The following is a 16,016-nucleotide window of genomic DNA, read 5'->3' as shown; positions in this document are numbered from 1 at the left end:
TGGGCTATTGAGATACATTTAATGCTATGAGTCATTTTTGGATCTTCAACAAGTTTTTGGAGCATGGCTTAAAACAGTTCTCTATTGAGGATGCGCAAGTAAAATAATTTATAACTGTTTTGTCAGATAAAAGCAAACTTTTGGTTTCTTTCAGCTTTTGGACATAGCTCAAAATGTCTTAGATGTTAGAAACCCATTTAGTGACTTAGCACACTTACAAATTCTTGCTCACTAAAGTGACTGACTAAGATTAAACTAATAGTATCTGAAAAAATCAGTAACATCTCATCAAAATTAAAAAAAAAAAAAAATCAGCCCAATTTCCCCAATCCATGCAGTCAAAGGAGCTTGCAAAGAAAAGTGTCTGGACTTCTTTAAGTTGCTTGAAGACGTTTCACCTTCTCGGATGAGAGGTGAAACATCTTCAAGCAACTTAAAGAAGTCCAGACGCTTTTCTTTGCAAGCTCCTTTGACTACAATGACCTGGATGACTGAGAACCTTCACAGACAATCCATGCATACAGGATGCATCTTAATACTACTTAATACATTAAATTGTGACATTGAAATTTATTATTACCATTAATTTAAATCAAACAACAGGAAATTAATCAACGACTGTTTGGATAATTTAAGTCATTTCTGGCCAGTAACATGAAACATTTGACAGATCTGTGCCAGTTTTTACATTAACGGAATTTCTTTATTCTTCAAACTGTTAATCAGACACCGCTAGACATTTGACAACGCTGTCTGGAGTCTAGAAAAATGTGAGAGCGATTCTTTTTCTAATGTTTTATAGAAAAAATATTTGGTTAATAAGCAGCAATAATCTCAGAAGAGTCATTAGCTGGAGCTATGAAAGAAATATCGTGCACTGGCACATTTATCATATTGAATCACGTCCTCTTGTGATAAGTTATCAACACACTAGTGCCAAATACTTACGTTTTTATTAAAGCATTCAGGAGCTCTAAACGGGCAACCCTGCCAGTCTTAGGTCACTTAAAGACTCCTTATGGTGGAGCGTATAAAATAAATGAGGGTAAAGTGAAGAGAGGGGTGTCACTGTACTGTGATGTGTTACTGTAAACAATCTAATGTAATAATATCATATTGAAAACTGATCCTTGGCTCTCAGCCCCTAGTGTATGCCAGTTATAATATGCATGATATCCGTACTGTTCTTTTATGGCAGAAATAATAATTGTGTATACTAAAATAAAATTGTGATTATTTAACGCAGTTACGTAGGACTATTGGCTTTACAAACACACCCATTTATTAACAGGGGACTTTCCCGAACTTCAATTCAACTGAAAACTTGAGAATAACACCTGGAGGTGGTGGGAACACTGGGTTATCATGTTGGACGCTGGGCCCAGACTGTGGGTCCAAGTGAGGCCTGTGGCTCAGCACAGATGTGGAGAGTGAGGGAGAGTTGAGCTGTCCTGACGTGAAGTGGGCCTGGCAAGAGACCATTAGCAATGTGGAGAAAAAGGCAACTGTAGGCAATCATTAATGATCCAACCATTAATGAGCCCTCTGCAGGTTTATCCATGCAAAGTGTGTTTCAACTTTTTAATTCCCACTAGAAAGATTTTGTTGATCAAAGGCTCATTTTCAGTTATTTGAAATAGAGTTGAACCAGTAACTGATTTTTTTTAAAGAAGGTCAAAAAGTGCACAGCTACAAAGAAAAGAGGAGCGCTGAATTTTTAAAAAATGAATGAGGGACAATAATTATTTTATCCATGTAAGCTTGTAGATGTAGAATACAGAAAAGGCTAATCATGCACAAAAGTAAATGTGACAATATAACAGTAAACGTTGGTTTAATTTTGCTGTAATGTAATTGCTAAAGGGCACTTTGGCAAAAATTTGCCACTGCTGACAGAAGGAATTGAACCAGTAACTTTGTTAGCCAACCTGATGACCTGTAAATGTGTGTCTGTGTGCGCGCAGCCACTGATTGCACGCTGCTAATGATTATTATTATGTCTAGTGTCACTTTGGATCAGATCCATTATAAACACACACACGCGAATGTGACCTGCCCCGTGACTTTCTTGTCTCTTTCTCATTCAAATGAACACCGTGTGTGTTTGTGAACGAAGGTCTATCTGTGTGCTTGCGTGTCTGCGTGTGCGGGGGTGCGAGACGACAGGGGTAGTCTAGCTCCTTCTGGCTAGAATTATAATGAGCAACACACACATACACTCGCGCGCGCACACACAAACACAGAGCCAGACAAGCAGCTGATAATGAGGTTTGATTTTCATATGTTTCAGACAGAATGCTCTGCAGGTCAGCTAGTACACAGAGGAGCAGTGTGTGTGTGTGTGTGTGTGTGTGTGAACACTGAGTGAAAGATTTCCGGTCTCCTTGTTGGACTTTACATACTGTCACTTTTTCCATTGTTAACATTAATGGCTTTGCGTGTCCAGTACAGCACGAGGTGTGTTGTTTGCATTTGTCTGTGCTTTGTTTCCATTTCGCTGATGTTTCTGATGTCAGCACAGCAGGGATTCTATTTAATTTTTATTCATTTCCTTTATCGTGCCACAGCTGAGCCAGACTCCTGCAAACCAGAAAAAACAAATATTCTTAAGACATGCAGAAACATAACTGTAACAGTGTTTGATTGTAACTGTGTGGTCAGGATAATAATAATTTTGGTGAAAACAGTGCAATTGCTATAGCAGAATTAAAGATAAAAAATGAGTTATTTCTGTAAAACCTTTGGACAACAGATGCCAAACACAAGACAACTATAATAAATACCGCCCACATGCTGATGAGAGCTAGTCAAACAAACAGCATGGTTATATCTGTTTAATAGCAACTTCAAAACATGGCCAACTTCAGAAAACAGACATACGCATACATATCACAGAGAGTAAAACCAAAGTCAAGCCAAAAAGCAAATTATTTACAATTACAAAAATGCATTAGTGGCATTGAAATTGCATTTTTTTTTAAATAAAATGTAAGTAAGCTAATGTACAGTACTGTAGCTCAGTATATTCACCACCTGTCACAAAAGTAATTCTTCTTCCAGTATTTTTACAAGAAACCTCAAAAAGCTGTGAACTCGTAGAACTTTAATCAGCTGTGTTGCAATTGTTTTAGGTGAAAACATAAAACATGAAAGCACCAAACTTACTGATTAGTGCGACCTGCTCAATGAGACGTTTCAGTACTATAGCCTTTAATGCTATCCAAACACATTTACTTTTTTCTAATAATAATCCTTATTATTATTATTCAGTTTTATTAAAGTTGTTATTGGTTCTTGTTAAATAACAAAGACTTTTGTATTTTATCATTCGTATTTTAAAAAAAGTCAAATGTGTTATTAGGGTGGACTCTGAAAAGTCATTAAAGTCTGAAGGTCAAAGTGTCAAAGGTCACAGCACCTGTATTGTATTGGTGAGAGCTGGCAGCATGCTTTATGTGTTTCATGGTCAGGATATTTAGTTTACTCAGAGTCCGTGACCTACTCTCTGCTAGAGTTAGCATAGCTAGCGTTCCAGATGGGACTTGCAATTTAACATGGGAGTTCCCTGGATTAACACTCTAAATTTAGACTAATGCTTCTCTGTCTTTCTTCCACTCCAGCGCTCATCTATTCTGTACACCCAGTTCTTACACCTATTACATATCCTCCAATTATACTTTATTTTGTCTTGTTGTAAAATGTCTGCACTGAACATTTAGATAAGGTGGTTACTTACGTGGTGAAATAATGCTCTTTATCACAATGGCAGTGATGGCTGTTTTGTTTTTTTCCCTTATCCATTTAGTTTTAAAATTTGATATATAGACTGTGATATCGGTATTTGTTTTATTATTATTATTACAGTACAGTGGTTTGACATAGTGAACCTCTATGCGTACCAAAATCTGATTTGCATGCATTCAGTTTTTTGTTTTTACAGGGAAAGAATCTCCATTTGAGATGGATTCAGATACATATGTCAGCACATTTTGCTTGCCGTTACCTCTAACTTCTTCCTGGTTTCAAACCCGGGCAGGGCCTTTCACTCGTTTGCACCTTCTCTCCGTACTTGCACGTATTTCTCTGGGAGCTCCGGTTTCTTCCACCATCTAAAACAATGCCCTAGCCAGCAGGATCTGGTCCTCATTTGCAAAGTAGGCTTTGGGTAATGTAAAATTACACACTGTGCAAGTGGATCATGTAAAGTTACAGTTCTGGTTTTACATTTTGTTAATCATCTGTTACACTCGCAATCGTCACACTTTTGGGCTTTAAAATGCTTCAGTCGGTCAGTCTATTGACAACTTCACTTTCTAGTATTTCAATACATCAGCTGTCAAATTCCTGTACTTTACACTGCAGTAGAAGTCCTTAGCTAATGTTCCTGCTCTCATTAAAGTCTGTGTGTGTGGGTGTGTGTGTGTGTGTGCTCGGTTTAAGTAACACATGACTGCGTGTTGTCCCAAACAAGACGTGATGAGAGAGAAGTTTCCTTTTTCAGAGCAAAGACTAATGAAAGATGAGAATCAGAAATGGGATGACGGTTAGAGAAAGATGAGGAAGGATGATAACTTACCCCTTCAAACATGCACACACTCACACACACACACACACGCTTGCACACACACACACACACACACTCAGATTTCTGTCGCTATTTTCCCACTGTTGAATCAAGCAGTGGGAGTTATATGGACCAAAGTTCCCACACTTGTTGGCTGCACCATGACTATGACTTCCAAAGTCAATGGGAAGAGACAGTGTGTATCATTTTGTGTGTCTTTCTTGTATGTATGTGTGGGTGTTTGTGCAAACCTCCCTTACACACACATACACGCACACACATATACCACCACCCATTGCCCCCTAAAGCCTTTCTCATGGAAATTGGCAGGCAAAATTGTGTGAACCTATGACCTATAACTCTGCCTCTCACACTCACACACATATAGGAGCTTGCACAAACACTCTCTCTCTCTCTCCCACACACACACACACACATACACACACACAGCTGTCTGTGCTATTTCTGACTACCCAGACTGTCGAGTCATCTGAGGACTGAGAAAGGGGGGAGGAATTAGCGAGCTCTTCTCTCTCTCTTCTTCCCTTTCTCCCTTTCTACTCTTTTCATCATTGATTTTTTTTTTTACATTTTCTTTTCTGGTTGCCTTCCTTCCTCCCTTTTTAAGCTTTTCAACCTCATATTTTCCATCTGCTAATATATTTCATGTCCTGCCTTCTTTTCTGCCTCCCTTCACATTCCCTGCTTTATTCCTCACTCTTCAACTTCTTCCCTTCCACTCCCTCCTTCCTTCCCACCATATTTTCTTCCTCCCTGTCTTCCTTTCTCCTACCACCCCTCCCTCAATTCTCCTGCCCTCCCCACTCTCTCTCTGTCTGCACTCTCAGAGCCATCTGACTCGGCAATGACCGCTTGTGACCTTTAGTTGAATGCAGGAGGAGGAGGAGAAGGAGGCAGATAGACTGAGAGCAGGCAGCGGATGACAAATGAGCTAATTGCTTTAGATTAACCATGGAGTGTCTGCCTGCCTGCCAGGCTTACAGCCTCCTCCTGTCTAGACAACACCACAGAGGGAGGGAAGCGATCAGCAATCTCTCTCATGCAACAATTCTGAGAAGTGAAAATGTTTCCTTAGCGTTGCACAAGGAAAATTAGAGGAACTTCAAATGGCTATTTAGAATTGTTCTCCCTTGAAGATAAGGCACTGGGAAGACACAGGTCTGAACCTTGATCTTTCAAAAAGAAAATATGCTGAATTTTAGTGCAAAACTGTAAATCCTGCATAATTCAACCTGACACCATTTTTTTGTTTCAGTCCTAATAAACCAGAAAGCACCACAGACTTTCTGTTTAGTCTCTAAGCTGATGTAAGCTGTGCAATCAGACTCAGGATGATATGAGAGACATCAGGCTTTTATTTTGATGATCAGTTTTTACACAAACCATCTTTTTCTGAGATTATCTTTAATACGCTGCAAATTCTTTTTGGCATAATCAAATTCAAAAAACAAAAAATGAAATGTAACTCTCAACGGTTTTAAGTTCAGTCATAAAGTCAGACTTTGACTTCTTCAACTTTTCAGTTTTTTATCACTTTGAAAATATATGCACGTTTTAAAATCGTGCTCTAATTTTCAGTGTCTGATCGCTACAATGTAGCAATGAAGCATAGCTAATAGGCCTAGAATAGTAAGACGTGCTGCTGCAGAAGCCTTGAGGCAAATAACAGCAAAACAACTAATGGAGACGAGCTGGAGATGCTTTTATTGCATTAAAATGATTAAAACAATTATACAATACAATTATATATTAGAAGGCATCTGTCATAGATTAAGGAAAGACGGCAGCTATGATAAACTCAAATGGCGTCATCAGAAAAAATATTCCTGCATAAAAGATAAGGGGTCATAAATGAATCCTCTCAGTTATTTTGGTTGCTTGTCTAATCTGGCTGAAGGTTAAGCACCTGCACTGATTCAATTAGTCAGTCAACTGAAGATAATTTGAAACTGGATGAGCCATTTAAGTCATTTTTAATCACCATCACACATGTGACAATTTTTTTAGTAAACTGCAGATCAGAACAAACAGGTGAGCTGAAAATATCGCCTTAACTATTCAAGGATTAAATAAAAATTCTTATGCACAATACAGTTGCACCCCAGATGGCTAATGAATTAGTAAGAGAGTTTTTTAGACTCCAGAGAAGTCGTCTTTTGGATCGCAGTCCACCGTCCATTATTTAAAGACAAAAAATAAAAGAGTTTGATGAAGTCAACAAGGGTAGCAGTGTCTTTTGAAAGTTATCTGGGGCAGAGGGATTTCTTTGACTTATAACCTTAGCAACTGTCAATGCAGCGTGGGCTGAGGCTTAATAAACCCATGAATGCGGTTTTCTGTTTGCATTTGGCACAAATACTCGGCGGTGCACATTTTTGTCTGCCAGGAAGAAATCAAATACACTAAAGCTTGATCATTGTTTGCCTATTTGTTTTATATTTCTTTTCTTGTCTCTTTGAATGCACACATATGAGCATGTAGCTGAGATTTTGGAGCCTCTGCGGTTTGCACAAACCTGTTTTTTGTAGCATACCACAGAAACAGTATTATTATGTATCTTCGCTGGAGCATGTTTTAGCCTCAAGGATGTTTTTCAGTGGTGCATCTGCACAACACATTTGCTTTAAAAATAATTTTGGCATACCAAAAAGGCTTCTGCGATTGAAAGAGAAGAGAAATAAGGATGAAGAATAAGATGACAGAGAGAAAAAAGAAGAAGAGAGAATGGGGAAAATGAGATGGAATGGCTGCACATTTTAAATCTCCACGGGGTGGGGGAAAACATGCCCTAAATTCTACAAAAAATAAAATAAAATCTCTCTGCAGTTATGCACCTTAAAATGAGCGGCACAAGTGGATGAAAACACAGTTAGCATGCAGAATGGAAGGAGTGAGCTAAACGCAGCATTATTGACACTGGAGAGAAAAGAGAGAATCAAAATAAGAGCGGAAAAGAAAGGGAAGGGAGGAGAGCTGCTGGCCGACCTGCTGGCCGACCTGCTGACCTCGCAGTTTTGGGAGCTCTGTGTTCAGGGGGACTGACAGAGTATGTGTTTATAGCAATAGTAGGAATTTTTTATTGAATGATGACGCATCAATTTGCAAAAGCTGAAAGGAAACAGGATAACAAACATTAAAACATCAGCGAAAGGCACTCAAGAGTGGCTCAAACTTGTGCCTGCAAATGCAGCTTTCAAACATTCGGTCCACGGGCCAGAACCCCTGGTGTGGCGATGCCAAAATATTACAAGGGTGTGAAAATATCTGGAAGCTTAAAAGTATTTTTTTTTATCTCTACAAGTTGTCTAAACTGTAAAAAAGTAAAAAAAAACAAAAAAAACAAACAAATCTGTAGTTCCAAAATACTTGTAGATCTACTGTAATCTATCACTTATAGTCTGCTCTTCATGTGTTTTGTAAAGAATGGTTTAATAAATGTGGTTTTACTTATTTAGACTAAAAGCAACGGAGAAGGTGGACATGTTTACTTCTTATTATTAATATTGTTAATTTAATATGCATAGGTTTTGCTGTTGGGGCCCACTTTACATCAGATTTGGCTATATATGTACTTTTACCAAAATGAGTCAAACAAGCCTAGTGTCACTACAAAGCTTTAGATATGTCAATAGAAGTGCTATAAATATAATATATTATAATATATAATATAATTATTATAATACCAGTTTTGAGATAGCATATCCAGTAGGAAGCAAACAACTAAATTAGCACATAAAAAAGGTGTGTAAGTGCCAGAATGCAACAGTATGGCTTTATGTGCTAAATCCACTTTTAATTTTTGAACAATGTTGCCATGAAATGTTCAAACCTCGGACAGAAGGGAGAAAAAAAAAGCACTGAAAGGAAGGACGGAAAGATATCAAAGGGAGAAATTAAGGGACATACTGTAGCAGACATGGGAGGAAAGGAACACAGACACCCACATGAGCAAACATAAACAGACTAAAATTATTATCTGTAAACAGTCACATTGCCTGTTAAAGCGAACTGTTGTTATTGTCAAAGGCAAAAAAGGAACAGAGAGGCACTTAAACATACAGCGATGCCAGTCTCGCCATCTGTGTGAAGCCACCCAGACTGTGTGTGTGTGTGTGCGTGTCTGTGGGCTCACTGCCTGCTGACAGCTTGTTCTTTCAGCTGGTGCTAAACTCCCACAACTTTTCTTTCCCTCCCTTTCCTTTCCCTTCGCAACATACCGTACACAGCACAGTGGCCTCTTTGGTAACTATAAACCTTCCAAGCCGTCTTTTCTGCATTCACAACGTCAACAGGAACTCTGACGTTATGTAACAGGGCTGCATGGTAGTGCAGTGGTTAGCAATGTCACCTCATACCAAGAACGATCCTGGGTTCGGACCAACCTGGCTTTCCGAGGATGTGTGGGTTACATCCAGGTGCTCTGGTTTCTGAACTTAGAGACAGAGAGAAGATGCAGACGTGGCAGTAGCTGATCTTCTGTGATGGACTGAAAAACCACGACTGTACAGTATTTAGGCCCCACAACCCCTGACATTGGTTGGTAATTTTAAAACATTTTTATAACATTTTCCAAGTGATATGAGGGAAAAGGGGCTTCATTAGTGTGAGGTTAAATATTCTCATGGTTTGCCTTTTGCTTAGTTTTCTTAGCATTTTAGATAAAAGTGTTATTTTGTGGGAGACAGCATATTGGGCTTTGTCCTGGAGGGATGGTGTTGCCTTACAGCTAAATTTAGGTCTGGATATTTATGGACGGTGACACAATTTTCCATATTTTGCATTTGTACACCAGCAAAATAGATTTGACAGTCAAAGAGGGCTGAATTACAACATTTGCAGGGAATCATTTCATACACGATCTCTTCATATAATATTTAAAAAGCTGCGCTCTTGTTCTTGACCCCTGCCGCACCATACCGTGCCATGACAGACCCACCCTAACCCTATACCAGACCACAACGATCCTTTCTATGATGAAGCAGTCAGTACTAACTATTGTATTCTGCTTGTAAGAGTTTAATTGCCTCAGTGTTTGAATGTCCTAATGAGCAGAGAAGTTCAAACTTCAAACTCAGCTCCCCCTCCCCTCTCCATGTCTCTCTCTCTCTCTATCTCATCATTATTCTCTCCATCCCACTGACCCATCTGTCTCCTCTCCCAGACGCTCCCACCACTCCCCCTCTTTTCCTCGCCCCTCTCCCTCTGTCTCTTTCTCTGCCTCCCCTCCTCCCTCACACTGACCCCTTTTGTTCACAGCTATTGGGTTTTGGTGGCGAGGGAGGGCAGAAGAAAGGGTCTGGTCAGCTGTTTCCTCGATATGTGCGCCTGTGTGTGTCTGGACAGTGTGGGAATGTGTGTGAGAAAAAGTTGCAGACAAAGCTTACTCCAGGCTCAGAGTGTGTGTGACGGCCGGTGAGGACACACATGGTGTTGGAGCATCCACGGGATATGTAGCTTGGAAAGTTTTGTTTTACTTTCTTTTATTTTTGTTGTTTTGGTTTAGCATTGCTTTCTTACTTTTCCCTCAGTAGCAGATCTTCAGGATCTTTCCTCTGGAAATCAAGCTTTTTTTTTTGTGAGGCTTGTTGAGTGACGAGACTATGCAACCTTCATCACAGAGTCACAACCATGACAACTGTGTTCAGACACAGCTGTGCGGTGAGTTTCTTATCTGAGATGAAAAGATGTATGTTATCAGATTCCTTTGTATGCACTAGAGTCTGATTTATTTTTAAGCAAGCACGCTTTAGTCTTTAAGTTCATTTTTCCTTTTAAATGCATGCGAATCAGCAGAATTTGCAGATAGTTGTAGATAGTTACATGTGTATATATCTAAATTGTCAATTAAAGTTTTTCTTACATGTGGGAGTTTGCAGGTTTACCATGTGCGTCACTGCATATTAAAAATCTTGGAAATTTGGACAGTTGGTCAAGTGAAATGGCATTTAAATGCATCATCTCAGCCAACTTTGGGTTATCTTGTTGTGAAAATCCTTTTAATCCCAGGAAGTGTGCAGCTGCAAGTCTTACAGAAGTTTGTCCTAAGTGGTCTTCTGACCACGTTCCCTGGAGTTCTTTGGGGTCCTCTTGTGTATATAGACCATACGTGCTAAGCATAAGTGCCTAACAGAAGGGGAAGAATGATTCTTTTAATCATGGTTTAAATAAAATGTTAGATTTGTTTTGTTAAAAAACTGGTGCTTAGTTCCCAGAAACTAGTATGTTTTAACTTTGGCTGTTCACTTCTATTGATTCTTTAAAACTCTGCTTCTCTATCAAAGAGGTCTGCGCATCTCTGAAACTTTCTTTTTTTGCTTATATATGTTAGCGTAGCCTGTGAGCTAATATAAATAAATGTGATAAAAAGTAATACGTGAATGAATCCAGCGATACAGGGGTCATCTGACTCTATACTTCTTCATCTTCTGTGATGGTTTACTGGTAAGAGGAACTCAAGACTGTGAGAACTGGTGTGGACTGTGAGAAAAACAGAATGCAGTGTGAGTGTGTGTGTGGGCAGGGGGTGTGCGGGGGAGGGTTGGTTTGTTGTCTGCTAGTTACTTTATGCTCTTGTGTCTGACTTGGCCCTGACCTCTGCCTGCTCCCTGTGAAAAAAACAAAACAAAAACAAAGTGTGAGAAAAAAGCCTCCGTTTCTGTGTGTGTGGATAATGGCAGTGCTGATGATGGGGGAGGTGGAGCAGGGTTAGGGGGTATTTAAAGCAGGCTGTCTCTCAACAAAGGTGGCCCTGTCTGTCAGCCTGGCCTCGTCTGGCTGTGTGTGTGTGTGTGTGTGTGTGTGTGTGTGTGTGTGTGTGTGTGTGAAACACCCTGACCTGACATGAGGACTATATCTTTCTCTGTTTTTTCTTCTAATAACATCAATTATACCAGCCTGCTTTAAATGTGTGTTTTCATATTTGTTGAAGTCATTTTTAACCACAAATGTGATGAAGCACTCGCCTTGAGGCGACTTTTGTTGTGATTTGGCGCTATATAAATAAAATTGAATTGAATTGAATTGAATTGAAGTAGTACTAAAAAACCAAAAAGATGATGAACTCATATATTTTACACATAATGTGTAATTATTGGGTATATGTTGCAATACTGTTTAATGTACTTTAGCTCTCTCCATGTTGTTTGACCTCAACTACCAACATCCCCAATGATTAAATGGACAATACTATTTTTCAAATCCATCCATTAGTTATTTTGTTATTATTATCATTAGTATTTCAGTTGAATAACTAAATCAGGATTTACAACAGCGTTTTGTTTCTGTGAAAGCCCTGAACTTTTGAAATATGTATTTTTAGTTGCTTGGAATGAGACTAGAGAGCCGTGATCTTAACTGTTATTGCCCTAAAACGTAATAAGAGAATGGTGATTATGTTATCTGAGGCAACTATACAGGGGATGAGGTCTTTGGCCATCTAAAAGGTCTCTGACAATGATTGGATTTTCCAATAAATAAATAAATAGAAATATTAGATCTTCAAATATAAAGCAAAATAGGCAGATGTCATCATACACTTTTCATGTCCTTGCAAGGCACGTACCTGACCTAACAGTGTTAATGTGACTGTACAAAGAGCCACAGAGGACTGTTTTCTGCTTTCTTGAGACTCGTACTTATGTCAGTCTTTGTTTCTCTGTCACTGCAGCCCAGCTGGAGTTCGTCCAGATTCTGGTGATCGTAATAGTCATGATGGTGATGGTGGTGGTCATCACCTGTCTTCTCAACCACTACCGCCTATCAGCACGCTCCCTTCTCTCCAGGCACACCCCTACACGCAGGAGACACCTGCCACTGGCCAACGTAAGTCAGACTTATGCCAGGACTGCATGATGATGTGTTGCCCAAGCTATGCACTTACAGTAGCTCATTCATTATGTGTGCAAAACTTTTTATTCAGTTGGGTTTACATACATGTTGCTGCTAAAAGGGTAACACAGTTCTGACACACCGAGCAAAGAAGGGAAAATGTATTTTAAGGCCTGTAGTTCACTGTTTTCTTTCATGTCAAAGAAATTCATTTTATTCAACCTCAATACACCAAAATGTGCACTTGTATCCAGACTATAGAATAGAATAGAATAGCCCTTTATTGTCATTGTACATGTACAATGAAATTATGGGTGCTCTGTGCAGGAATTAAATATACAGTGGGGCAAAAAAAGTATTTAGTCAGCCACCGATTGTGCAAGTTTCCCCACTTAAAATGATGACAGAGGTCAGTAATTTGCACCAGAGGTACACTTCAACTGTGAGAGACAGAATGTGAAAAAAAAATCCATGAATTCACATGGTAGGATTTGTAAAGAATTTATTCGTAAATCAGGGTGGAAAATAAGTATTTGGTCAATAACAAAAATACAACTCAATACTTTGTAACATAACCTTTGTTGGCAATAACAGAGGTCAAACGTTTACTATAGGTCTTTACCAGGTTTGCACACACAGTAGCTGGTATTTTGGCCCATTCCTCCATGCAGATCTTCTCAAGAGCAGTGATGTTTTGGGGCTGTCGCCGAGCAACACGGACTTTCAACTCCCGCCACAGATTTTCTATGGGGTTGAGGTCTGGAGACTTGCTAGGCCACTCCAGGACTTTCAAATGCTTCTTACGGAGCCACTCCTTTGTTGCCCGGGCGGTGTGTTTTGGATCATTGTCATGTTGGAAGACCCAGCCTCGTTTCATCTTCAAAGTTCTCACTGATGGAAGGAGGTTTTGGCTCAAAATCTCACGATACCTGGCCCCATTCATTCTGTCCTTAACACGGATCAGTCGTCCTGTCCCCTTGGCAGAAAAACAGCCCCATAGCATGATGTTTCCACCCCCATGCTTCACAGTAGGTATGGTGTTCTTGGGATGCAACTCTGTATTCTTCTTCCTCCAAACACGACGAGTTGAGTTTATACCAAAAAGTTCTACTTTGGTTTCATCTGACCACATGACATTCTCCCAATCCTCTGCTGTATCATCCATGTGCTCTCTGGCAAACTTCAGACGGGCCTGGACATGCACTGGCTTCAGCAGCAGAACACATCTGGCACTGCGGGATTTGATTCCCTGCCGTTGTAGTGTGTTACTGATGGTGACCTTTGTTACTTTGGTCCCAGCTCTCTGCAGGTCATTCACCAGGTCCCCCCGTGTGGTTCTGGGATCTTTGCTCACCGTTCTCATGATCATTTTGACCCCACGGGATGAGATCTTGCGTGGAGCCCCAGATCGAGGGAGATTATCAGTGGTCTTGTATGTCTTCCATTTTCTGATGATTGCTCCCACAGTTGATTTTTTCACACCAAGCTGCTTGCCTATTGTAGATTCACTCTTCCCAGTCTGGTGCAGGTCTACAATTCTTTTCCTGGTGTCCTTCGAAAGCTCTTTGGTCTTGGCCATGGCGGAGTTTGGAGTCTGACTGGTTGAGGCTGTGGACAGGTGTCTTTTATACAGATGATGAGGTCAAACAGGTGCCATTCATACAGGTAACGAGTGGGGGACAGAAAAGCTTCTTACAGAAGACGTTACAGGTCTGTGAGAGCCAGGGATTTTCCTTGTTTGAGGTGACCAAATACTTATTTTCCACCCTGATTTACGAATAAATTCTTTACAAATCCTACCATGTGAATTCATGGATTTTTTTTTCACATTCTGTCTCTCACAGTTGAAGTGTACCTCTGGTGCAAATTACTGACCTCTGTCATCATTTTAAGTGGGGGAACTTGCACAATCGGTGGCTGACTAAATACTTTTTTGCCCCACTGTAAATGATAAGACAGGAGGAATAAATAACAAGCAGGAGAAACATTTACAAAACAGTAGAAAGGCAGACATTGGAGAACAAAGTGCTTGAAAGTAGTGCAAAGGGCTCAGTCTGAGTATAGAGTCCATGTGTGAGTCGCCTGAGTGATGAGAGTTACTCAGACCATGGCTCCGATTGGTGAGATGGGGGGGGGGGGGGGTGCGGCAACTTTGCTTACCTACTGCATCACTACACCGCTCATTTTTCCATAGTGCCTTTACATAGCTTAAACATACACATGTTTCTGTGTCAGAGACAGATAAAGTCGGTTTGAATATGTGGAACAAACAGAAAATGAAAAGTTGTAAATGGTGGCAGATATTATGTAAGATAAATGAATTAAATAATTGAAGAAATAAAATAGCACAGTCTGTTTAAGACGTGGAATAAAGTTTGTGTCTCGACAGGTGAAATTTTATTTTGCAGTAAAGCTATCCAACTTTGCAAGGTTATGAACAAGATATATGTAGGGAGAGAGAGAGAGAGAGAGTTAAAGAAATATATGAAAAATGAACGAAATGATTTATAAAGACAAATAGATAAAACATATAACAAACCCCTCAACCACGCTGACCTTTTATAGTTACAGTCATTCATCTTTATAAACGGACTTCCTGGAGGAAGTTAGCATCTGTTTCAGACAGTTTCACAATAAAAGCAGCTTCAGAGGAGTGCCAACTGGCCGCATGTGATCACAGTGATTAAACTGTGCTGCAGGCTAACGCTAACGCACTGACTCATTTCTTCATTAAGGGCCATGGCGACTTGCCGATGTCTATTTGAAGAACACGCACCGACTTACACCTGAGGCTTCCTCAAACATATGACTTCACTAGTGCTGCCTGAATCACCTTCCACTGAATCACTGTCTGTGTGTGTATCTGTGTGGCTTCAGTTTCAGTTTAAAATATGAGTAAAGAATGAAGCACAAACATGCACACACACAAACACACATAGAGCTCCTTATAAGCTCAGGGGAGTCATAGTGTCCTAGTTAATTTGGATTAGCAAACAGACATGGTGACACACATGCAGCCAGACAAGCACGCAAGAAAACTGTCACCAGAGAGAGCATATATTATTTTTTTACAAAAGTTGGAAAAGACCTTTTTTTAAAGAAGCAAAGAACTACTTTTGTCTTCTCCTCACTACAAGCGGTGACACCGAAGACATCGAGACACCCTCTAAAAATCAGCTTGAGCTCAAAGTATTGTTCAGTCCATTATAGATTCATGTACACTCTTAATTTCAACGTTTTAAGTCATACTTGTGTCAGGCAATGTTGTACCAAACTATATGTGCTGCTGATTTTAAATGAGCACAGAAAAAAATTATACTTTGTTAACTGAATGTGAAGCTTACAGTGTCAAATTATGCACATACATTACACAATACAGCTCATATATTAACTGTAGGAAAAGGTCAAACACAGTAAAAGGTACAACATTTTACTGGAGAAGACAGTATTAGGCAGTATAACCTAGATTTAAAAATACTTTAATAGCAGGGATCATAGTTAGCTTCACATCTTTGCACAGACAGGTTTATATAAACAAACAGAGTCCTCTAATAAATAACACGCACTCATCCATCCGTCCACCCAGTAAAGTTTGAGCAAACAA

At 39.7% G+C, this 16,016-nt stretch overlaps 1 protein-coding gene across 3 annotated transcripts in view; it reads left to right on the top strand.

The window, feature by feature from the left end:
• The window catches only part of pmepa1 (prostate transmembrane protein, androgen induced 1), a 112,256-nt gene that overhangs the window by 87,376 nt on the left and 8,864 nt on the right, over positions 1-16,016 (top strand). For 2 of the 3 annotated variants that reach the window (XM_087840878.1, XM_006783021.3), the window contains exon 2: positions 12,252-12,406. In XM_087840878.1, coding sequence (XP_087697004.1) covers positions 12,293-12,406 — 114 coding nt within the window. In that variant the 5' untranslated portion in view covers positions 12,252-12,292. Of the gene's footprint in view, positions 1-9,960; positions 10,244-12,251; positions 12,407-16,016 lie in introns of those variants that run through there. The other variant, XM_035904547.2, reaches the window with a different exon arrangement.

Source organism: Neolamprologus brichardi, chromosome 5 (genome assembly GCF_056152115.1).
Source record: "Neolamprologus brichardi isolate AB-2024 chromosome 5, ASM5615211v1, whole genome shotgun sequence".
Classification (NCBI taxonomy): Eukaryota; Metazoa; Chordata; class Actinopteri; order Cichliformes; family Cichlidae; genus Neolamprologus; species Neolamprologus brichardi.
The sequence above is the reverse complement of the archived record's forward strand: the minus strand, read 5'-3'. Positions and strand labels throughout refer to the sequence as shown.